Source organism: Sarcophilus harrisii, chromosome 2 (genome assembly GCF_902635505.1).
Source record: "Sarcophilus harrisii chromosome 2, mSarHar1.11, whole genome shotgun sequence".
NCBI lineage: Eukaryota > Metazoa > Chordata > Mammalia > Dasyuromorphia > Dasyuridae > Sarcophilus > Sarcophilus harrisii.
The window spans coordinates 88,578,613-88,603,809 of NC_045427.1; the positions used below are offsets into that span (position 1 = coordinate 88,578,613).

The 25,197-nt window shown below is 32.5% G+C and overlaps 1 protein-coding gene across 2 annotated transcripts in view; it reads right to left on the minus strand.

Moving 5' to 3' along the window:
* The window catches only part of FBXO11 (F-box protein 11), a 116,681-nt gene that overhangs the window by 24,091 nt on the left and 67,393 nt on the right, over positions 1-25,197 (minus strand). The window contains exons 2-11 of one of the 2 annotated variants that reach the window (XM_031950448.1): positions 7,408-7,535; positions 7,159-7,240; positions 6,599-6,743; positions 5,675-5,804; positions 5,121-5,204; positions 4,901-5,033; positions 3,610-3,716; positions 3,411-3,522; positions 2,501-2,607; positions 2,284-2,421 (exon numbers count right to left, since the gene is read on the minus strand). In XM_031950448.1, coding sequence (XP_031806308.1) covers positions 2,284-2,421; positions 2,501-2,607; positions 3,411-3,522; positions 3,610-3,716; positions 4,901-5,033; positions 5,121-5,204; positions 5,675-5,804; positions 6,599-6,743; positions 7,159-7,240; positions 7,408-7,515 — 1,146 coding nt within the window. In that variant the 5' untranslated portion in view covers positions 7,516-7,535. The remainder of the gene's footprint in view (positions 1-2,283; positions 2,422-2,500; positions 2,608-3,410; positions 3,523-3,609; positions 3,717-4,900; positions 5,034-5,120; positions 5,205-5,674; positions 5,805-6,598; positions 6,744-7,158; positions 7,241-7,407; positions 7,536-25,197) is intronic. The other variant, XM_031950449.1, reaches the window with a different exon arrangement.

The window sequence follows — 25,197 nt, forward strand, 5'->3', positions numbered from 1 at the left end:
AAAAGCTTCTAAGTAACAGAAGTTGTCTAAAACCACAGCAGGTTACCTTAAGGAGTAGTGAGATTATGGCCATTGGAGGTCATCAAGGTCACTTGTTGGGGATAACAAAGACCTCTCAAAGAGTACAGAGATCCCTTTCAGGGGATTGGAAAAGTCAAAACAATTTTCATAACACTAAGAAGCTGTTTGTCTATTAAAATAACTCTCTATTTTCCAACCACACAGCTGTATGAAGTCAGATTTTCTTCTTATACTTCAACCAAAAGAACATATTGCTATTGATTGAATGAAAAAATAGATGAGAATATAGTATTCTCTTAAGCCAGATAGTATGGGGATTTCTCAAAATATATAAAACAAAGCCACTCTTCTCACTAAATTTATTTTTTAAAATACTTTCATAAAAATGATATTTTGATTAGCATGTAATGAGTTCATTATTTTAAAACATGTTTTCAGTCAATTTCTGATACTACAAATAAAGCTAAAACTCATGTGAACAAAAGCTTTTTGGAATCCTCAATGATTTTTAAAATAAAAGAGTACTGAGACTAAAAGTTTGAGAGTACTGTTACAGACCAAGTCTATGTTTAATGCTGCCTTGTCCTTGGTCTTATAATGATTTGCGTAAATATCTTTTATTCTATTAATCTATCTGAGAAGATAATACCTATGCTACATTGAGTTCTTTGTATGTAAGTGGAGTGGCATAGTAGAAAGAATACTATGAAAAGCCTAGGTTATTGATTCTAAATCCTGTTTCATCACCTATAAAATAGTCAAAACACCCTACTACATTGGACTGTGAGAATAAAAAATAATAAATCAATTAGAAAATATGAATTGCTAAATACATTTGATGAATAATAATTTGCAAGCCTTGTAATAAAACATAATTGAAAAAAATTGTTTTGGTTACCTAAGTTAAGAACATTTAAATGCTGATTAGTAGACTTATTTTAAGAATAGGAGAAAGATTCAAGTTAAGATGTATTCAATAACCTATATTGACATGTTCCTCAAATGCCAAAACACTTAAAATATTAAAAACTTATACACAGTAAGTGCTAAATATTAAGACAGAACAAATTAATAGCAGCAGCATAAGGGCAGTTTGCTTTTTAACTTTTTTGTAAGTTCACCAAGGAAAAGGTTGAAAGGGGGCTTTAGTTGTGAATCTAAAGGCTTAAAATTTTGAGAGTGCTTGTCAACATTAAATTAGTAGTGGAAGCTATAAAGAATTTATTTTTAAAGTTTTTCCTATCTTGACAAAGTATTCTGTAAATTAAGCTATTCATTTGTGGTCATTTGGTGCTGTCAATTTTACCTTTACATTATTGTCTCCCTTAAATTTTTTTTTTTTTTTTTTGGTCTCTGACACTGCTACCACCTTGATTGCAGGCTCATAATCTGATGCCTGGAATACTGTAATATTCTGCTGGTTGATCTCTCTGTTCAAGCCCCTCCCCAATCTAATCCATCCTTCATTGAGCCATCAAACTAACCTTCCCAAACCACAGGCCCAAACCGAACTCTTAGACTCCATTCCATATATTCCAGCAGATTCCTATTACTTCCAAGATTACATATACGAATCCTATTTGGTTTCAAAAGTATGTCATTACCTGGAAGTTTTCTACTTTTCCAATATTCTTACACCCTACTTCACCATGTACTCTACAATCCTACAGACACTCAGGTATTTTTACTCGCTGTCTTTGATACCTGGAACATAATGATTTTCCTCATTTCTGCCTCCTAGCATCCCTAGTTTCTTTCAATTATCAGCTGAAAGGTCACCTTCTGCAAAAAGTCTTTATTAATCTTCTTCTTTAACTTTAGTGCCTTCCAATTATCCTAATTTATCACATACACACACCCCATATACATATTTGCAAATATGTATATTTGTGTGTATGTGTGTATGCATATATCTTATTTGTATATTGTTGCTTGTTATGTTGTCTCCCACAATAAATTGCGAATTTCTTGAGTGTAGAGAAATTTTTGCCTTTCACTACCTCCTAAGTACTTAGCAAAGTGCCCAGTTCAGTGGTGCCTAAAAATGTACCTAACTTGCTCATTTAGAAAATGATGAACTGCTGTGTATCTTAATGAATTGTATTGTAATTGTTTTTCCACTTGCTTTTTGACTAATAAAGTTTGGAATATACTCAGTAAAAAAAAAAAAAAAATTAAGTATGTCCAAATATTTATTGGTAAATAATTATCTAGTTGAAGACGTGAATCAGATGTTTTCTACCAAGAAGGAAATGTTCTTACCATGCCATGGTCAAACGTGAACACACCAACATCACGTCCATGATGAATGTGATTCCGTCTAATAATGGGGTTTCCATGATTTTTAACCCAAATCCCAGCTAAAGCATTATTGGAAATCTCATTATCTTCATATATCCCCTATAGCAAACAATCAGAAGTCAGCAAGAGTAGAACTTCTCCAAACATCAAAGAAAAAAATTTTAGAATTACAAAGTACCTGTGCATGATCTGTTATATAAAGTCCAACATTCTCACAATCACTGATGTTGCAGTGCTTGATAGTGGGACACGCTCCCTGTCCACTAACACATACTGCAGAGCCAACTGTAAGGAAAATAAAATCTGAAATAATCTATGCATATTTTACAAGTATTATGCTAAGAACTTATTTAATTTTACTCTTTGTAATACATATCCTCATAAAGTCCACAATGACTCAACACTGAATCATGGGCTCTAAAAACCAATACCAGCAGAATATAAACTCAAACTGACTCTACCAAGTTTGAAGGCTTGTTTCAATTCAATTCAACAAACATTTTTTAAAGTTATAGGATTCTATTTATAGGTATATATACAAAAATCAAAATGTGTATATGTAAATGTGTACACATACACACTTGCAGAAAACAGCTGCCAGGTCAGTTTGATTGAAATGAAGAACATGTAAAGATGAGTTAAAATGACAGGTAGACTGAAGCCATTATCATGGAATTTTAAATAAAGTGAATTTTGTCTTTTATCCTAGAGATAATCCAGTAAAACTACATTAGTTAAGGTGGGACAAAGACCTACATACCTATATTGTTTAAAGAAAACCCACATAAATCCTGAGAGGCCAACTTAGTTGTGGTGTGATGAATATTTTGGTCACAGTTACTCTCAAAGGCCATCTACTAATTTATCAATGAGTTATGATCCACATAGCTGGCAAGTTTATCTATATTGAATACATGATACATTTCTTTATTTTAGTTTGAGAAAACATAGTTTAAACAAGTTTCTTTATTCAGATATGAGCAAGAACGCATACATACATACACAGATATATTTGTGTATATGTGTGTATATGTATATTTCTATATACATTATAATACTCAAGTAACATCAACATATGTAATACTAACCTGTACAGGTACTTCGAATAATACAGTGATCTATTATTGGGCTACAATTCACTGTAATTTCTAAGCAGTGATGGGCATTGTGGTGCTGAGCAGATTTATCATCAGGGTTGAACTGAAAAATATAAAATTTTTTTTTTCAAATAAACAAACACCGATTTAAAAATTTTAATGTGCATCATTTTAATCTCAACTCTCTTACCCTGATGGTCATATATCCAACATAAGCATCTTCAGAACCTTCCATAAAAACAAAAGTTGAATCTCTAGTATTTTCGATTATGACTTTGTCTGCCACTTTTCCAGGTGCTGTAAAGAGACACGTTTTTAGAACATCACATCCTTTTTACTGAACAGATTAAACAATGTCTAGTGAAGGAACAAAGTTTAAATCTAAAGGACAGATACTATACTATAAAACTAAGTAATAATACATCTTTATAGTACTGCTTTTCAAGTTTTTATAAAATATTTTATTTGAAACTTATCTTATGGCTGAGGTAGTATAAGTATTAATTCCTCTTTTATATATGAGGAAACAGATTGACTTGTTGTGGCCATAAAATATCTAGCATATGGCCAAGTTGAAAACTGAAATCACGTCACAAGTCTAAGTTTTTTCCAAAAAATTCTGCTGCCCTTGATTAATAAGTGTTGAAAATTGTACATAACATGTACCACATTACATTAGGCTTTATTATATCTCATATTAAAGGGGCATAGTTCTTGGCATTATAGTGTTATAACGAGATTACGTATAATGGAATTCTAATAAAGCATATTAAACAATTAATAACTGGTAGAGAATGATCACTATCAAATTTGGGGGAGGGGAATGTGAGACAGATAAAGATAGAAGAATGTGAATGTAACTTTAAAGGGGCAGAGAAAAGAAGAGGAACTTCATAAGATATTTGCATTTATTTGAAAAAAAATTTCCTTGCACTAACTATCAGAAAAACCAGCAGAGGGAGTATATTCATGAAATTTAAGAGACTGTTATACTAACGTTTGTAACTCTTTTTAGAAACAAAAAATATTGCAGCATTAGAATAAAACATCATTCCAGGCAAAATATGATATTAGATTTCAAATTTATTAAAAATACACTAAAGAATAACCAATGCTTCTTAATACATGCATTAGGAAAGAAAAAATATATGCAAATGTTCATGTTTTAGCATAAGGTAGGTAATTCCAGGTGGAAGGATGAAAGCAATAAGAAATGTAGGTAATGACCTCACTTTAAAGGAAATGCAGCTTTATATTTTCCAATATTCTTCTAAGTAAGAGTATTACCTTCTCTCTAAATCATTCTCCCTAAGTATGTAGGAAGGGTCCTTTGTCTCCTATAGTAGAATGAGTTTTCTTCTCAAAAAATACTTTTGTTCAACAATACATTGTTGCTACTTTAAGTGCATAATGTGTCACATTATTTTAGAAATTTTTATTAATTTGAATTAAAATTATGATAAAAATGTATTTCAAAATACCTGCACCAATCATGGTAATTGGAGATTCAATGTATATCCATTCATCAGTATATATACCAGAATGAACAAAGATAAGTCCATCAAAATGAGCTTCCTGTACTCCACCTAATGCATCTTCAATGGTGTCATAATACTAAAAGAAATTTGAAATAAAAATATTAGTAATAAACTGTAAGGTTACTTTTAGAAGAAATTATATAAAAATATGTATTATACATACTAGCATATTTTCTCTCCCTTTGTATCTTGCAGGGTTACTGTAGAAATGTTCAGCAAATCCTGGCTTTACATGTGCTCCTTTATACTAAATGCAAAGAAAAGCAAGATTAAAAAAAAAATTAATGTACTTGAATGTATATATTTTTTAAATTTAAAATTAGAATTGTGGTATATTTGTATTAGTCAGCCTTAACTGATTTTTGAATATACATTTTCACACATTAACTGTACCTTTTAAAGAGGTTAATTATGCAACAAATGGCATACCATTAATATGAAAGCAATGATGAAAAATTATAAGGAACCACAGACTACCTTATGCTAACTAGCATTAAATTCCTGGGAAGGAAAAGAAAGTTCAAAGAAATTCAAAATGCCATAATATTTGTAGTTTTCTTAAGATTCTTGATGATCAAAGTGACAAAATATCTGCTGGATGACAAAAAGAACCTCCTAAATAATTTTTAATGTTAATGAGAAATTTTTTTTAGTTGAAATTTTATTTACAAATATGCAATGAGACAAGTACTTTCTATATTACACAAGAATACATACCAACTGCTGAAAGCTTTCTTTCCAAGGATTTGGATGTTCATATTCTTCTGGATTAATCTGGTAAAATTTCCCAGGTTCAGGATGCATCATAGGACGTGTATACTCAAATACCTCCATGTACAATCGTTTCCTGAAAGAGGAAAAATATTGAAAATAAAATCAGATACAACAACTATTTCAAACAACATATATGCACAATTCAAACCTCAAAATTAATCCCTTTAAATAATCAACAGAAAATGAGACTCGGAAAAGGTAAAGCATAGCAAAAGTGTATAAAAAGTATAGCAAAAAGTATAAAAGTTAGTGAAAAAAATCAAATGGCAACTTAAAATGTTATTTTTTCACAACTGAAATTTTTTAATTGTAAATTTTAATCTTTTAATCTAGTACTTTCTAAAATAAAAAACATTCTGCAAATAACCTCTCCCTTCAGTTTAATTCATCACTAATTTTACAAATCTTAAGACATTATTAATTGCAATTTAAAAATTATAGCTCTAACACTCTAGACAAGATTTTTTCCTACTAATTACACAATAAAAGTTTTTAGTAGTAAACACAAATAGACTTGTTAATACTAACACAATAACACTTTTTATGATACTATTATTTAAAGCAGGGAAAAAGAGAAATCTATTAGTTTATTTCTAAACTAAACAATGAGAAATAACTCCCATAATCACCAAAAGAATGAGTTATTAGTCAGTAGATCATAAAGAAAATATTTTAATTAATTTTTAATAAACATTGCTTTGTCAGACAATTGACATTTGAGATAACTAGGTATTTTAAAAACACAAGTTTTACTCAGCTATTTAAATATAACAGTAAGTTCACAATTCATCTTTCCTACTATATTTGGCATTACATGCAAACAAATAATATTTGTCAATATAATAACGAATATAGCTTTTCACTCACCACAAAATTGGATCATTTGCAAGCTCACTGAAGCGTTTGCACACACAAGCTGCTCTACAGAGATCTTGTTCCAATAAGTATGAAAAAATCTTTAGAACTACTTCATCTGGCAATTTCTCCTGAAGATATTGTTCGGCAGGTGCTGCTATTAAAAATATTAACATATATTTAAATAATTTAGCTGAATCCTAAGTAAATCATCAATATTAATGATTAGATTTTTTTTAAAATACCAGAAAACAATTGATTCAAAAGAATTTTTTATCTATACATAAAATACTCTTCAAATTCTAAAACCCTCTCTTGAATTTGACAAGAATTGCTTGATTATATTCTTTTAGGTATGGCTTTCTTAAGTTGGAAATACACTGCAAAAATAAGTTTGCACACTATCAATATAAATAATAAGGTGGCAGAGATTGTCAGATTTAGCAAAATTACAATTCTAATCCCCAAAAGTATTTTCCCCTAATTTCAGATTCTTAGTTTTGACATAAAATAACTGAGAATGAATTTGGTTGATGTACCCTTTTCTATTCTTCAATCCTTATAAAAAATACCTGATAAGTCTTGTGATTTTCCAGAGACTCTTGCACGTTTTGCTCTATGACCAAAATTTTCGGTGGTGGAAGTAGAAGCACCCTTTCAACAACAAAAACACTACTTTAGAAAATTGTAGTTTTTAAGAACAAATAAATTCCTCTGTTTCTAAATAATGTGAAAAGATTTTTTTTTCTAAGAGAAACTCCTCTCCTACACATATTCTAATATACAAAAAAAAACAAAAAAAACAAAAAAAAAACACTTACCTCCATATTGCTCTTTGTAGGACAAGCTGTTCTTTTAGGTAGAAGAGTTTTTCTACGAAGTTGGTATGGACTATTTTGTGCACCAGGACCTGATTCTTCTGCAACCATATCTGCCGGTACATCATCATCTATTATAATTTTTAAAAAAAAGTCCTTTAATTTTAATGTAGACACTTATCCTATACAAAAACTATTCAAGTACACATCCATTTTATTATATGAAGATCATATATACATTAAGATGTTCCTAACATACATTAATATATATTTGTAAATGTATTTAGAAAGTTAGAAGAGTCAATGAGGGATCCACATTGTTTTTTAATAGAATCTAACAGAAAGAAGTAAACTCATATGAGGCAAGAAAAAAAAAATTTTTTTTTCATTTCTTACACTGGACTAATTATTTTAGTCCCAGTTTAGCCCAAACTCTTTGGGCCTTAGTTGCCTCATTCATAAAATGAAGGATGAGATTTAGAGCCAGAAGTGAATCATTATCTTACAGAAAACCAGGATCCAGAAAGATAACTGTACCAGGTCAAGTCAGATAGGAAGTGACAGAAACAAAATTTTAACTGAAATTTTCTGGTAAGAACCAAGAAAAAATAAGGCCATTATATTACTTCAAAAAATATGAAAAGCAGTGAGAATTTTACTGCTCATTTTTATGCCACAAACAAGATGTGCAGAATATGTACTGTTATTTTGTTCCAAGTGCAGATTAATCTTCCTTCTAGCATAAGGGGTAAAGAGACACAAAGAACGGTCCTAGCAGAATGGGTAAAGAGACTCAAAGAATGGTTCGTTTTTTTAGTCAAGGCTTCTTAAACTTTTTCTACTTGTAACCCCTTTTTGTCTGAAAAAATTTTATGTCTCCAGGTATACAGATATATAATAGTATGCAAACCAAACATTTACTGATGATAAAATATAATTTCTTGATCCCCACATTCAGTTACAAGACCCCACATGGGATCTTTATTTAAACTGCAAACTATAGTTTAAGCAGCTAACCTCTCTAGGAATTTAGAATGAAGTATTTTTTTTTAAAAACAAAACATAACAGGAAGGATTAGTGTGAAAACCAAAAAGGTGAATGTTGGAATTCTTCCCTATATCATAAGGGTAGATGAAGGAGACACTAATTATGGGGAAGACTATAAACACCTGGATACTAGTAATAGATTTGAGGCTCTTCCTCAAGAGAATAGAGCTGGATCTTGTAAGGAGAAAGTAACTGCCATTAGCATTATGTAAGCAAGGATCAGTGGAAGAGAAAAATGACTACTAAGAGTTTGTGATTCTAAGTGAATAGATAGCTATTTGCTGGTCTTATCACAGAAGGTTTTCTAACTTGAGATTTATGATAGAAAATTATGATTATGATAGAAAACTTTTCAAACAGATTTAGGGGGTGGTGTGTGTAGATGTCTACTTACTTCACTTATAGTGATACACACAAGCATAGATCATACTGTCAAAAGGAATTTGAAAAATAATTCTCAAGATGACAAAGTTTTAGACAAGAAACTGAAAACTTCAGGAGTACAAGTAGTGTTTTAACTACTGCTAATCACCAGAGTAAAAGGCCTCAGTAAAGAAAGAGAGAATTCACAAATAAATATCTTACTAAAAAGATAATGTCTAGAATCAGATTCCATTAGAATGTAGTCCAAATTCTAGATTATAGCTTAAAACACCAAAGTCACAGTGGGGAACAGAATGTATGTAACAAGGGTTAATAAGAATTTATTTTTTTTAGAGCCAGAAGTGAATAATTTTTACATGGGTTTTACAAAACCCATGACCACAGATGTTTAGTCACAATATACATAATATAGATAAAATGCAATGTGAACTAGAAAGCATAACACAAGGAAGAAAACATAAGAAGTATCTCTGAGACTTGGGATGGGGCAATCAGTTAATAAGTGCTTATTAACTAACTTCTATGTGCCAGGTACTATACTGGCAGAGAAGAGACAAGATTCCTGCCCTTCAGGAATTCACATTCTATTAAGGGAGACCTACATAAATAAATGTAAACAATATACATAAAACAAATGGAAGAAAACTGGGGAAAAGGGCACTTTTTTGGGAGCAATGAGCAAGGAGGGACTGCACTCTAGGTATAGGGGATAGCTGTGCAAAGGTACAGAGAGAAGATGTAATGCCTGTATGTAAACCTGGCAAGGCAGGCTATTATAAATATGCTGTATTAACATAACTTGTTTATATCATTGGCTATATTTCTCTTTTCTTTCTTATTCAGTGAATCACTCCATGTAACAGAATTTTTAAAAAGGGAAGAAAAAGTAGTTTAGCAAAATAATCACATTTGATAATATATTCAGTATTTCCCAAATACACAGCTTTTCACTTCTGCAAAGAAGGGAAGAGAGTTCATTTTGTCAATTCCTTTAAGAATATCTATTATGGTAATTTGTCAATTTGTCAATTTGGAACCACTACTAGAATTTCTTGAGTAACAAGTAAAATTCTACAAGTGAAACCAAGCCAGAGGTAATGGGTAATCTTTTAAAGAATAAAAAACTTCTCACTGAGAAGGGTAAGTTATCTACAGAGTTTTTATTACTAAGAAGCATAATAGGGTCCTATAGAATAGGGTCAAGAATGTCAAGTTGTCAAGTAATGTTAACAACAACAAAAAAGGGGTTGTTGACTATTCAGGGGAAAATATAATCAAAGATAAGATAGTACTGCTAACTCTATTGGAGATGAGATGAGGATAAAAGAGAGAAGACAAGACTGTTCTTATTTTGCTTCTGTTTTCTGCACCAAAAAATTTCTACTAGAAAAGATTAAAAAAAAAATAGGAAAAGAAGGATGACTGGAGGTTAAGTCCCTTTTACTTAGAGATGGGAGATGGATTGTCTTTTTCCTGGAACATCCAGAAGACTAGTAGTTACTAAATCAAGGAGTATGTGGCAAGGAGTCAGGCATATGAAAACCAGAAAGGGAGGAGGGGCTAGATTATTTAGTGCTTTGAATGTTAGAAGATTACTTATTTGATTCTGAAGGCAATAGGGAACCACCAGAATTTACTGGATAGGAGAGTGACATGTTATATCTTCACTTTAGGAAAATCACTTTGGTGGATGAATGGCAGGATAAACTGGCATGGGGAAATCCCTGAGACAGGCAGACCCATCAGCAGGCTACTGCAATAATCTAGTTGTGAAATAAAGGGCCTGGCACTGGAGTAGTGGTGATGTCAGAAGAGAAAGCAGTGCATATTTGAGAGGTTACTACAAAGGTGAAATGACAGGCCTTGGCCACAGATTAGACATGGCAAGTGATGGTGAGAGATTGTGAGGAATCCAGGATAACTTTTACATTGTGAGCCTGGGAGACTGGGAGAATGGTATTGCTCTCTTCAGAAATGAGGAAGTTAAGAGAGGTAGAGAGTTTGGGGAGAAAAGACGAATTCTGTGTTGGATATATTTAGTTTAATAGGTTTACTAAAGGGATATCCAATGTGAGATGTCTGAGAGATTATCGGAGATCCAAGAAAAGCTCAGTAGAAAAGCTGGACCAATGAGAGATTATCAAATGAAGTTGGATCCAGAGAAAAGAGAAGAGAACCCAGGACAGACACCTCCTGAAAGACACCTATAATTTTGAGCACATGATCTGGATGAAGATCCAGCAAAGGAGATAGAGAAGAAGGGGTCAGATAGGTAGGAGGAAAGGCCAGGAGATAAAAGTATCTTGAAAACCTAGAGGGAAGAGAAACCGAGAAAGAATGATCAACAGTGTCAAAAGCTGCAGAGTCGTCAAGAATAATTAGGATTGAGAAAAGACTATTAAATTTGGCCTAATTACATTGCTAATATTGGAAAAAGCCATTTCAATGAAATGGTTAAATTTGTTAGCCAGATTGTTAGAGGTTAAGAAGAAGGTGAGAGGAAAGAAAAGTAGAGGCATTTATTATAGGGCTTTTTTCAACTAAGAGGATGAGGAGCGGTTGCACAGGAGATTTGAAGAAGTTTTGAAAGAACTGATGAAGAGTGTTGATAGTGAATTGATAAGGCAGACACAGAAGGAATGCCTAGTAGCAAAAGTGATAATTAATAGACAAATATCAAATAAATTTGGTAACAAATATTGAATTTAGAAGAATATTAGCATTTGAAGTTTAAGAATTAATATTTCACTTATGATATCATTGATATAGGGAATCCTTGGATGAGGAAATTTCCTCAAAAGAAGCTACAGTGAAGGCCAGAAACTTCTCTTTGTGGAGTCTTTAGAAAGTTACCTACAGTACTTCAGTTAATTGCCTAGGGTCACACAACCACTGTGTTAATAGGGCTTGAACACTGTTCATTAGGCTACAATACTCAGCATTCAAAATGTGTGATAAAAATCAATATCCTAAGCATTAAAAGATTTGAAATAAAAAAAAAAATACTATCCTAAAATTCTTACATCGATATTCAAGTCTTGCTAGATTCTCACTCTCCTAGTCAACATTTCTATTCCCTGCTGCTAAAGATAAAGTCATAAAATCCTGCCAACAAGCTTCACTACACAGTCATATTTTCTTTTCTTTTTGGGATACAAATTCACATTTTCTAATCTCCCTGGGCCACCACTAATTCATAACAATTCTTGTATTTTTTTTTCAGATTGATTCTCTAAGAGATAGGTATTATTTCCTTTTTACAAATGAGGAAATTTAAGTTTACATGACAACTCCACATGCATGTCCTACATTCAACATGTTCAGAATAGAATACTTTATCCTTCTCCCCTGTCCCCAAACCCAACCTTTGTCAAGACTTTTCTGAAGCCCTATCTTTTCAGTCATGTATGCTTATAACCTCAAAAATATCCTTTATTGTTCCATCTCCTTTTCCAACAATGAGTAGTTGCTTTTAATTAAAGTCTACCTCTGTTCCTGTTATTTATGAGGCTAAGCTCCCATTACTTTTAGCCTGTACTGCTGTTACCTAATTTACTAAGTAAGTGGTCTTTCCCCTTTCCCATCTAGCTTTTATCTGTCAAAATAAAATTTCTAAGGCATAGATTGGGATTAGTCCACACCCCTAAATCAGAAGTCATCAGGGATTTTCCTATTGTCTAAAGAAATTCCTCAGACTGGTATCTAACCTAGTCCACATGTGTAGACAACATTTCTCTCTCTCTAGACTTATTTCACATTACCCTACTTCATACTCTACATTCTGATAAAACTGCACAGCTACAGAAGTTTCCTGAAACTGGGACTTGATCTCCCACCATTATTCCTTCACATAAGTTTTCACCATGTCACAAATGTGCTTTTTTTCTTGCCTCCATTCTTTAACCTTTTTATCTTCATTCAAGTTCAAATGGCCCCTCAGATACAAAGGCTTTGCCATTCTACTTCCTTTACACACTACCTTTTACTGCCCCCTTTCTCATTAAATGATCAACATTTAACTGTTGCATGTGGCATTCCAACTTAAGTAAAACATTTATCTATGAAGACGTTGTTATCTCCCCTTTGCTCCTTAAGAGCAAGGATTGCTTCTTCCCATGGGAGAAAAAAACATTTTGCTCATAGTAGGGGTGTTTAATGTTTTCTTTTGTTTTTTTTTAAACCTGTGGTTGAGAATCAGTTATCTCAAAAACCCATGTATGTAAAATACTTCACTCTTTGACAATACTAGACGCTACTGTATACTACTTCATTAGATACATAAGAAAACAAGACGATTAAAAGTCTTCTTTTAAAAAACTGAACTGTAATTTCATTAATAGAGAGATTCTCTCATGAATGAACTCTTACTACCAAAGCAGTCTGGCACTTTCTCTGCAATTTATAGTTTTAGAGAGTTGTCTGATGCATTGAGAGGTTAAAGTCAGCATCTGTGAGGGGCAGGATTTGAACTCAAGTATTTCTTATTGTCAATTCGACTCTTTATTTATAATCTTCTGTAATCTGAAATGATACAATCAAAATCATGCTTAAAGAATAGTTCATACACAATTCCAAAAGACTCAAGATGAAAAATGCTATTCGCTTCTAGAGAAAGAACTGATAGGGTCTGAATGCAGATTGAAGCACACTTTTTTCCGTGTGTGTGTGTGTGTGTTTACTCTCCTTTTGGATTTTTATCTTCTTTCATAACACAACTAATATGGTAATATGTTTTGCATGACTGAATACATATATTCTATATCAAATGGTCTACCATCTCAGCGAGGGGAAAATGAAAGAAGGGATCTATCAGTTATGAACTTTAGAATGGTGGTGGCTATGGAATTTGGGAATCCAGATAGGAGGTCATGAGCAGTGATTTGCAAACGTCTGAGAGACAGATTCACTTGAACTTTGATTTTAATTTGAAAACTTGCCGATAGACAAAGCAGCCTTTCCATTATAGATACCTGGTTAATTACAGTATAAATGATTTTGAATTATGAGTGAGACTACTTGGGTTTTGAGTCCAGGATCTACCACTTATAACCTGTGTAAAATATCCTGCTAAATCCCAGTCCTGAATTATTGTCTTACATCTTATTCCCAAACTGCTGATAGAAAAATCACAAAACTGCTGAGTCTACTATAAATTTATGTTGCATACTCTCAACCAAACACTCTCTATTGCAAGATAATCCTTCTTTACTTCCCTAATCAATCTCAATCTCATTATCTTCTTAACATCTCTCATATATGTCCCTTTCCTCAGATATTGCCACCATCCTGATGCATACCTTCCTATTCTCAAGCTTTTATTACTTCAACAGCCTTCCCATTAGTTTTCTCTGATTCTAATTTCTCCCCTCTCTATTCCATGTCCTTAAGTACAGGTCTGACAATGTCAACTTCCTTTACTCGACTCTAGTGAATTGTCATCATCTCTAAGATCAAATATAAAATTCTGTGTTTAGATTTTAAAGCCCTTCATAATCTGGATCATTTCTACTTTCCAATGTTCTTATATCTTATTCACCCACTCTTTTCATGTAATCTACAATCTAGTGATACCGGCCTTTTTGTTGTTTATTGCACAGGACACTCCATCTTCAAACTCTGGGCATTTTAAAATTCTCTATATTATTGCCCCATCCCTAGAATTTGATCCCCCTTCTGATTTCTACCTTATGGCTTCCTTTAAGTATCAAAGAAAGTACTTATCTGCCTTTCTCAGTCATCACACTTAGTTTCCTCCTTCTGATATCAACTCTAATTTATCTATCTGTATCTTGTTTGTACATAGTACATTAGTTTGTACATAAACAACTGTAGGTTGTCTTTCCTCCTTAGGTTTGTGAGCTCCCTGAGAGCAGGGATTGTTTTTTGCTTTTCTTTTTATTCCCAGAACTTAGCATAGTAGCTAGGTATCTAGCAGGTCAGGTAATAGGCACTAAATAAATGTTTACTGATTAATCTATGTGATTTTGGGAGAATCACTACTTTTAAGAGCCTCCATTTCCTTATTTGGACTAATCTTTAAGCTCAAAATCTATGATCATGTATAAATGACCACCTGCGTATTATACATTTGTTCATTATAAAAGACCATTTGGAAGTTATAATATAATAATTTTCTTCTCCATTGAAACATTATTATAAGTAGTAGTTAGGTTCCCTGTAGTTTAATAAATTCTACTTAATCCAAATATTCCGTATCTGAAATTAAAAAAATACAGAAATATTGTTGATTCAAGTTAAAAAGAAGATTGCTAGGCATTTCTGATTATTTATGGCAGCTTCTTTATTACACTGAGTTTCACTTCAATTCTTAGGCCCTTTTGAAAAAGCTATAATAACTAATACTGACATATCAACAATAATTAAATTATTTGTTGATTTGAAAGTGGTTTTCCCAATGAAATGAACACAAATTAGAAGTGTATTAAGGGGAAAAAATTAGGTGATTAATATGCATACAAGAAAAAAAAATACCATGAGGGCTGGGGAAAAAAACAAATTGAACATCAAGTGATCATCCCCTTTTCATCCCCTGGTGGGCAATACTGAGGAAAGGGAGTGGTTATGAGCAGTGTTGCCTTTTTGTACAGAAAAATCTGGTCCAAAATGTACAAGCAAGTGAGAATGGAAAAGCAGCAGCAAAACTATCAAATGTACATCTGAAAGATTTACCAGTTCAGTATTTCTCTAACATGGTTGATTATTAGTTGTACTAAAAAGATAAAAAAAAAAAAATTTCAACATTTTTTTTTTTTTTAAAGATTAGAAAAGAATCACTCCCTGAAGTGGAACAAAATCATGTAATACCCTCATCAGGGTTAGAAGAGTGGGTCTTATACTTTAGGATATGAAGATGGTATATTGAACTGCACATACTAGTAAAGGTGCAAGAAATGAATGTTAGAACAGGAGTTAGGAATTCTCTGCTCTTATTCTTACTAGCCCTATATACAATGAGCAAATTATTTTACCCATTAGGCAAAGTATTAGGCAAGTCGCTTAACTTTCTTTTGCCTCAGTTTCCTCCTTAAAGTAAGGGGACTGAATTTGATGGCCTCAGAAAGTCACTTCTATCTCTAAATCAATGTTTATAATCCTAGGCTTTTCTAACAAATTATAAAGTGCAAGAGAAGGAGGAGAGGGAGTTTTGAAATAGCAAATGAGAGAATAGCTTGTTTTAAATATTCCTAACTATTCCTTGCATGTGGATTGTGGATATGTGTTGAGGGGAATAAAGGTTTCAGAATTTTGTTATCTTTTACTGTGAACTCCTTAAAGGCAGGAATATTTTGCACATAGCTAGAGCATCTTTTTGTTAAATATTCAATAAATATTTGTTGATTATAAAGGAAAAGAATGGCAAATGTGAAAAATAGACTAAACATTGAAGGTCTTTTAAAATGTGACAATGCTCAACTGAAGGGTACATGTAGTTATGATTTGCATCTTAAAATAATTTTAAGGGATTTTTACTTCTATCTAAATGTTACATTCCATAAATGTCCCTTTGAATTCTTTCAGGAGTTATATGCAATTTGTAGTTCCTTAGTATTTCTATGGTCTTTTGTAGACATGCTTCTAACATTTGCTCCTCATGTGCACACCTCAAGATATCATCCATGTAATGTAGCAACATAACTTTTGGAAATGCTTTTCTTACAGGAGTAAGAACCAGAGGAAAAGTCATCAATTCTTTCATCCTATAAACACCTACTTTCACAAAAGTCAAGTTCTCAAATCTTTTCCTTTGTGCCTGGCCCTACCACTAAAAAAATAAAACAAAAACACTTAGTTCATATCAGAGGTGTCTGGAGTATTTAGAAATTCTATCTCAACAGATGCAAATAGATGAAAGGTAGAAATACAGAGAGCAATTTTGAAAGTTAACAAGTGGATGAATATTTCAGGAGCTTAAGGAGAGAATAAAGAAAATGATAATGTATATTTCAGAAGCTTACAGAGAGAATAAGGAAAATGGTAAGCAAAGGGGGCATCTAGTATACCCAAAACACTATATAAATTAATCTTATTCGTATTTATTGGTCACTTCAAGAAAGTTTCCCTATATACTAACAGTATCCACTAATAACTAAAGGTGGATAGTAATAAATAGCAGTTCAAAACCAGCATTTTTCTAAGAACTTGGATTCCACAGAGGATTTAAGCTTCCAATAAAAACAGTCTAAAAGTAAACTCCAATGAAACAATCTGGATTATTTAAAGTAGTTTTTCACATTTATAGTTTTTTATTTTCAAATTTGATTTTTAAGAGACCAATATCTATCATAACATAATCTAAAAGACTTGCAGGGAGAATCACAGCAGAATAAAAACCAATCAGTACCTGCCTACTCACAAAAAATGATCACTATTTATCAGAAAGAACTAAAACCCATATTGGACTTCTAGTTGTAGATATTTCCATTAAAGTTTTCTTTAGTACTCTGAAATCATAGAAAATTTCATTTTCTTTTTAAATATCTTTAAAGAAAACATTATGCACATGTTTTCAACTTTTCATATTTCATTTATCAGTTGAAAACTGAACTATTTGCAGATCTATATCATGACACCAAGGAAAGGATTATGGACATCCTGTTTGGCATTAAAAAGCACCACAGATAAAAAACATATAATTACCATATTCTCTTAAATTTGTAATACAATTTAGGATATTTTGAAACTTGCCTAAAACAAAATCAACAATACTCATGCTATTAATGAGTATGCACGTGTTAGATTAATTTTTCTACACAAAGTACAAACATCTCGTGCCACTTACCAACCTGCTACATCGGTCCGACAAAAAAAATCTGTGCTAGTAACAACTGTGTTTGAAAACAGTTCCTAGTCTCATGGCAGAGATACATGCCTGACAACTGTTTCTAACACAGCTGTGACTACCTTTGCTTTTCTCTAATTATGGAAAAGTTTTATAAAACAATAGACAGCAAAACAGTTTTAATTAATCTCAAAAATAGTAAATCCAAAGATTAATTCACATATAAACTAGTTTTGTTGGGGGGAAAAATCTTAAAAAAATTTTTTTTTAAATCCTGTGTATAAACTGTAAGATTTAACTTTAAAAAAAATGTTAAATTTTTTTTGTAATAAAGTTTAACTTATACTATTAATGTATATATAACTATATTTCTCTCACCATTCTCTTTTCTCCCTGCCAAGAAATATGCTTCTTCCATTCTTAAATCAAAACTCTCCTTCATTTTACTACTAAACTTTTAATTCATCTCTACTAGTTTTTAATTTTTCCACTATTCACTGAATTACAGAATTCTGCCCCAGTGAACCCTAAATTATTTGCACAAAGGTCACAAATAACATCCTAACTACCAATTGCAATGTATTTGATTAATTCTTTATGCTTTCCCTTTTGTGGAGTTGAGGGGGAGAAGAGGGCACTCTTTAATTAACCTTTCCTTGAAGTTTATTTCGTTGGCTTCAGTACACAACTGGTTTTCCTTTTACCTCTTGGAGTTCTATCTACTTCAGGGTCTCCTTAACATAGAAACTTCTCAGAATTCTGTGTTCTGTCCTCTTCTTCATACAAACTCCTTCATTTTAAATTATCACCTCTCCGCAAACTCAAACACAAGACTTCTCCAATGAATTTCAGACTCACATTTTCAACTGCCTAGACATTTCTGCATAGCTGTTCCGTGGACATATCAAACCAAAAATGTATGTGACTTGTTAGTTAGAAAAATATTTACCATAGAGGGTTAAGAGAGTGTAGTGGGAGATTCTGGTAGATTTATATTCCAGATCTGAGTTTCACCATAAAGTGGAACTAAATGGCTGCTGGGATAGCAGTAATGGGAATCAATGAAAGAAGAAACATCTCCATCTTATGAGCTATCATAGAAGAAAGTTAAAGTCAGGTTCATACCTAACACACATTTCTGGATCAAAATAAAAAAAAATCCAACTGTAAAAGGTTGGAAAGAAAGCACCTTATGGACTAAAATTCTAAAGGAAACTACTTGGAAGAACTGAAAGCATTTTAAGAATAATTGTGAATACAAGGAGAAATAATTTTGATAAAGACAAAAAGGCAGACTGATAAAAAGACTACTGTAAATGCAAAGATAAAACACTGACCTAGAGCTTGGAAGCAATAACATTTAAGAATTAGATTAAATGTGTTAAAAAGTCAGAATGAGCTGAATGGAAGAGGAAAGGCTAAAAACAACAAAAAGGGCGAGAGTTTTTGTTTTGTTTTGTTTTTAATGTTAAAACTCCAATAGATCCTTGATCTCACTGACATAGAAGTTGCTTCTCCTTAGGAATACAAACTTTCCTATCCAACCTATGCTTTCATCCATGATCTTTCATAATTATGTCCAAGAGGTCCACTCAATACATGAGGGGCTTTTTGTATTTCTTTGACACAATGAGAATACAAAAAAACCCATCCTTTTTCTTTTGTTCCTGCTACATGGCTAACCCATTAAAAAAAAAAAAGTTATACATATTTACACATGTGTATACATGTGCATATATATACATACATACAAATAAATTTCTTTATTACTGTTTCTCTTGCATAAAGTTGTCATGTGTAGCAGTATGTACTTCATTGCTAGGACATGGGTATTCACAAACAAAAACAGTTTCTGCTCTTAATATACAAACACTGTATGTGAAACTAGAAGGCAAGAACAATTTTATATAGCATGTACAAAATGTATAAAAATATAACAGTAATTTTAGGAACAAGGAAATTTGGAGACGGGATGAAAAGGTGAGAGAAGAATCAAGGTCTTAAAAGGTGGCTTTTAAGTTGAACTCTGAAAAGACTCAAGGCATCCAAAGAGGCAGAAGTGAAGAAGGAATACCTTAGAGGCACAGAGATGAAAGATGGAATGTTTTGTGAAAGAATAGCAGAAAAGTCAATTTGGCTAGACTATACATTACCAATGTCAAAGATCTTTGTAAGACTGTGTAGAATGGAAGAGGTAATCAAATCAGTAGGATTAAATAAAGGCAAATATCTCAGTTTTCATAATATAAGAATTCTTAAAGGGGTAAGCAGTCTGGGTAACAAAGAAAAAACTTGGCTCCATTAAAAACATTTTGGGGAAGGGGAGGTCCTCCAGCACGGGGAGAGTTACTAGAATGAAATGCTTAATTAGAGGTCTGCTGGAGATAAAAGGTTTGACTAGATTTTAGCAAACCATTTGGCAATTTATCACACAATTCTTAGGGGAAAGATAGAAAAATATAAGCTAAAAGATAATTCAAATGAGATAAACTTCAAACTGGTTGAAAATAGCTCATCTCTAAGAATAGTTATGAATTGTTTTGATAAGGACAGAGATGACATATTTATCAGACTTACAGATGACACAAAGCTGAGAGTGATAGCTGACATCATGACATTCTGAATCAGGATTGAGAAAGATGGACAGATATTTTAAGAGGCATATTTGGACTAAGAAAACTTTCTAACAATTAGATCTATCAAAAAATAATTGGAGATTTTTAAGCATATACTAGATGACCAATGATCAGATGTCTAGTAAAGAGGCTTCTTTTTTTCTAGTGGATTAGACTAGATAAGGAGTGGGGAGTATCTGGTCCATGGACAGGGTAAGACCAATGAAACCATTTGCTAAGGCCACCACAGGTGATGAGCTAAAAGCTAAGTAAAACAACCTCCCATTGCTGGGCCTTTGGCAGGAAAAAAGTTTCTCTACCTCTGGACTAGGTGAACTCTGACATCTCTTCCAATCCTGAAATTCTATGAGTCTAAGATAAAATTAAAGATACATTAAGATATACAGATTTGGAACCCAAATGGTAGGCCTTGAATTTGAAGGAATTTACAGTATATTTACTTTGCAAGCAGTGAGTACTGCTAAAGGCTTTAAAACAGAAGAATGATTTGCATAAAGCAATATTTTGAGAATTTCAGCCTAGCCACAATTTGAAAGCTGAACTATGAAATGGAGCAAAGAAATTAGTGGCTATAAAATTATGAATGGTTTAAAACAAAAGAAAAATGAGAAATATATCAAGAAGATAAAGTATTATTTTCCTTCAGGATAATGACTCCAGAAAGCAAGACACTTGTTCCAGCAATACTGTCATAACTTAAACTCTCCTTTTTGGAACTGCCACTAGAATCAATCCCACAAGCAAATTTCATTACATTCAAGTTCCACTGGTTTGGAGTTTTTTTTTTTTTTTTTTTTTTTTTTAAGTATTACCTAATTTACCATCTACCTTATTAATAGTAATTTCTCTAAATTATTATGGGTTGAATGACTTGAAAATTGTGAAGGGGAAGAGGGAACAGGAGAGAATACTGCCCAGAGACTTGGTAAGGTTGGTACCCACATAAGAGTAAATAAAACAAAGAGAAAGAACAAATGAAAAGAGGAATGCATGGGAAACAATATCTAAGAGAACATCCAATAAAACTTAAGGCCTAAAATATCTACAAATGAATACAAAAATATGGGTAAACAAAGTAATCTGGAGATCTTTATAAAATGGAATGAAGTTGTCATCGTGGCCATAACTAAAAACCAATAAAATATAAATTCCTGAAGGCAGAGACTATTTTGTTTTTGTTTATCTAGCACCTATTAATAAGGCCTTATCAACAGTAGGCACCTACTAAATGTTTATCAGAAAATAATTTAGAATTCAAAATAAAGAAAAAATTCAATACACTAGGCTTAATTTACACCTGTGAAATAAATTCAAATTATGTAAAATCATCCTAAATTTCAATTACATATAAACATCACATGACATTTAAAAAATTTTCTAAGTTCATATATCACTAATTTCATTTCCACAATGGTCTGCTTCCTCAGAATTCTTGGATTGTTCTTAAAGTAACTTTCCTTTGACAAGTTCTATAACATAATGTACAGGAGATTTCATTTATTATTACATTTCTGTGGTTAGGAATACAACTACAAATTTGCAAGCTAATTTTAGAATGTGCTTCCCCTGAGATAATAAACTAATATCCTGGAGAAATCCTTCAGGAAACCTTACAAAGTTAATGAATATTCTGAAAGCACATTCATATATATCTTTATAAAATAGTATCATCAATATACATGAGGAAAATAAGGCACTAAAGAGAATAAGTGACTCTCTAATTTAGGATGTTATCAAAAGTAAAAGATGGTCTTTTCTGATGTCTTCCATGTCATGATAAATTGAATAGTATAGTGGAAAAAAACACTGGATTAAGGTTCTGAAAATTTGAGTTTGAATTTTCAGCTGTTACATCTTATCTGCAAGATTTTGAGCAGGCCATTTCCTTCAATGAAATTCAGGTATGACTTCTGTAAAATATAGGAAACTTAAGTCTCCTTAATCTCTAAAATCCCTTTCAGTGTTAAATCTAATAGCTCTTTGAACTACCATTTTTAAAGCCACTTGTCTAAATAGATTCCTCTTCTTTACAAATCTGTTAGTAATTTTCCCAGATATCTTCACACCATGCTGCCTCCATTCTGGTCATCACCCCTTAAATTGTCAGAAATCAAGTCTATGTATTCCCAGTCATCTCTACACCATGCAGTCTTTACCAACTCTCTCCCAACCCCCTTTATGAGCTGTCTTGCCCCATTAGGATATAAGCTCCTTAATAGCAGGGGCTGTCTTGCTCATTTGTAATTCCAACAGTGCTTAATAAATATGCAATCTACCACGAGAGATATTTGTTGTGGTAGTTTAGTCGTTTTTTTAGTCATGTTCGACTCTTCAGGACCTCTTTTGGAGTTTTCTTGGCAAAGATACTGGAGTGGTTTGGCATTTCTTTCTTCAGCTCATTTTACAGATGAAAAATTGATGCAGACAGGTTTAAGTGACTTGCCTAGAGTCACATGGCTAATTAAGTGTTTGAAGCCAGATTAGAAATCATGGAGTCTTCCTGACTCCAGGCCCAACACTATCTACCATACCATCTAGATGACCCCATAAGATAGATATAGTAGCAGATAAAATCTCTCTTGAATTTCATTAGTCCCTTTGTTTCTAATGAGAGTGGTAAGCTAAATGTACTGTGTATGTAATTTCTTTACTAAGTCAATTCCCAAGAGGTATCTGAAGATTTACTATGTGCCTGATCCAGTCTTAAAGGCACTATGGAGAAGAGTAGTAAATTGTGTATAAGATTATGTTCCTTGCTCTTAAGGAGTTAACTGTCTTGTGGAAGAAAGATTTACTGAGAATAAAACAGTTTATCAGATGCTACAATAGCAACTGTTCAGAAAAGAACAAGAGTAACATGACCAGAGATCATTGTGAGAGGTATAATAAAGTAAGAATCAGCCAGTACAATGTGGCAGAAAGAAAGGAAGGGGATTTTAGGTATAGAGTGAGAATACTAGCAAGTTAAAAATATAAACTATTTTTGGGGACAGTTACTAGACTAACTTAGAATTAAGCTTATCTAGTTAAGATGAAACTAGAGTATGTCAAGATAAATATGGCAAGACACATGGCTCTGTGTCAAAGATAGGAAATGAATCCTATTTTCCTGATTTAAAGGCCAGCACTCTATTTCCCCTTCCATGCTGCATGAAATAATAAGAGCTTGGAATAGCATGCTGCCAATTAACAAGGAAAAGAAACATAAATCTAAAAAATGCTGTAAAAGAGCAACTGACAGAGCTTGGTAGCTGACTAAATGAAATGCAAAGGCTTCTGAATTTGAATAAATGAATGAATGAATCATCTATTGAGCATTATTATGTGCAAAGCACTGTTCAGTCATGAAGATACAAATAGAAATGTAAGACAATCCATGCTCTCAAAGAGTCACATACACATGGAAGGTTTCAGCTATAAGTCAAAAAAAAAAAAAAAAAAGCCCCATGGTCTTTAAAAGTCAGAATCAAAGCCAATGCTAATGCTTCCTCTTTCATGTCACTATTTTCAAGATCAGCAGCTGTTGCCAATGGTGATGAGAAAGGTGGGTTTCCTCTCTACAATGATTTCTTTCCTCAATGATGACTGTTGAGACCAGGACAGGAGTAAATTTGCTGGTTTGGGGCAGTGCTATTCCCATGATTCTTGGGTTCAGGGTTGATCCCATCAGAGTATGAAGGGAGATGGTGACAAGGGGATAGTGATTTGACACTAGCACATGCTACTTTCAGTCTCTCCCTCAGAGTGTCTGGGCTTTTCTACCCTGTGGGAGATGGAATCAAAACACCCAAGATCAAAATCCACTTGTTTTTACTACCCTAAAACTTTGGACAAGTTACTTAACCTTTCTTCCTCAATTTCCTTATATAAAATGAAAGGATTAAACTATATGACTTCTAATAGGATCCCTTTCAGGTATAAAGTCTGTGACCTTATATGTGAATTAATTACTTCAGTGATTAGGAGAATGGGGAAATTGAAAGCAAACACTAATGTGCGAGGAGAAGTAATGTAATTGTGGTTTGAGATAAAAATGGAACACCTAAGAAGTCTCTAGTATAACATTTAACCATTAACATATAAGTAGAAGAAAAAAAAAATCTTAAAAAAAAAAAAAACAGCTAGCTCAGAAATGAGTTATAAGGAATGCTCATAATCTGGGGTCAGAAGGAAAAAGAAGAACTAAGAAGGAATTAGAGAAATTGGAGGGAAACCCAGAGCAATACAGAGTCAAGGTGAAAAAATATTTAAAGATTGTCAATATTATACATAATTTTATAAAGAAGCAATTTAAGCCATTGTGACTTAGAAGTTAGAGAGTTATTATCATAAGCCTTTTGGCTATGTTGTACATTTATTTCCATTAGACTATCTAGTTGATATCTGTCATTTAAATACATAGATTTTTTAAAAATAAATTTATTAAAATAATCAAAACTCAAGTATATCTCACTGCCCTTAACTGATTAATTTTTATGCTGTCACAGAAGAGTTAAAAGTCTAACTTTTACATAATTTATAAAACAATTTCAACAAAGCACAAGTTGTTAACAAATTAGAGCACAGGGTCACATGTAGAACCACATAAAAATAATTTTTATAAAGTGATTTGAAAAGTGTGCTTTGGAGGCAGCTAGGTGGTATAATGGTTAGCACCAATCCTTTAGTCAGGAGGACCCGAGTTCAAATCTGACCTCAGACACTTAACACTTCCTAGCTGTGTGACCCTGGGCAAGTCACTTAACCCCAATAGCCTCAACAACAACAACAACAACAACAACAACAAAAAAGGAAAAGCAAAGAAAAGAAAATTAAGAAAAAGAAAAAAGAAGTGTGCTTTGTAAATATATATGTAAAATCTCATTCGATCCTTACAGCCCTGGAAGTATTACTATTCCCACTTTACAATGAGAAAAGAGAGGCTG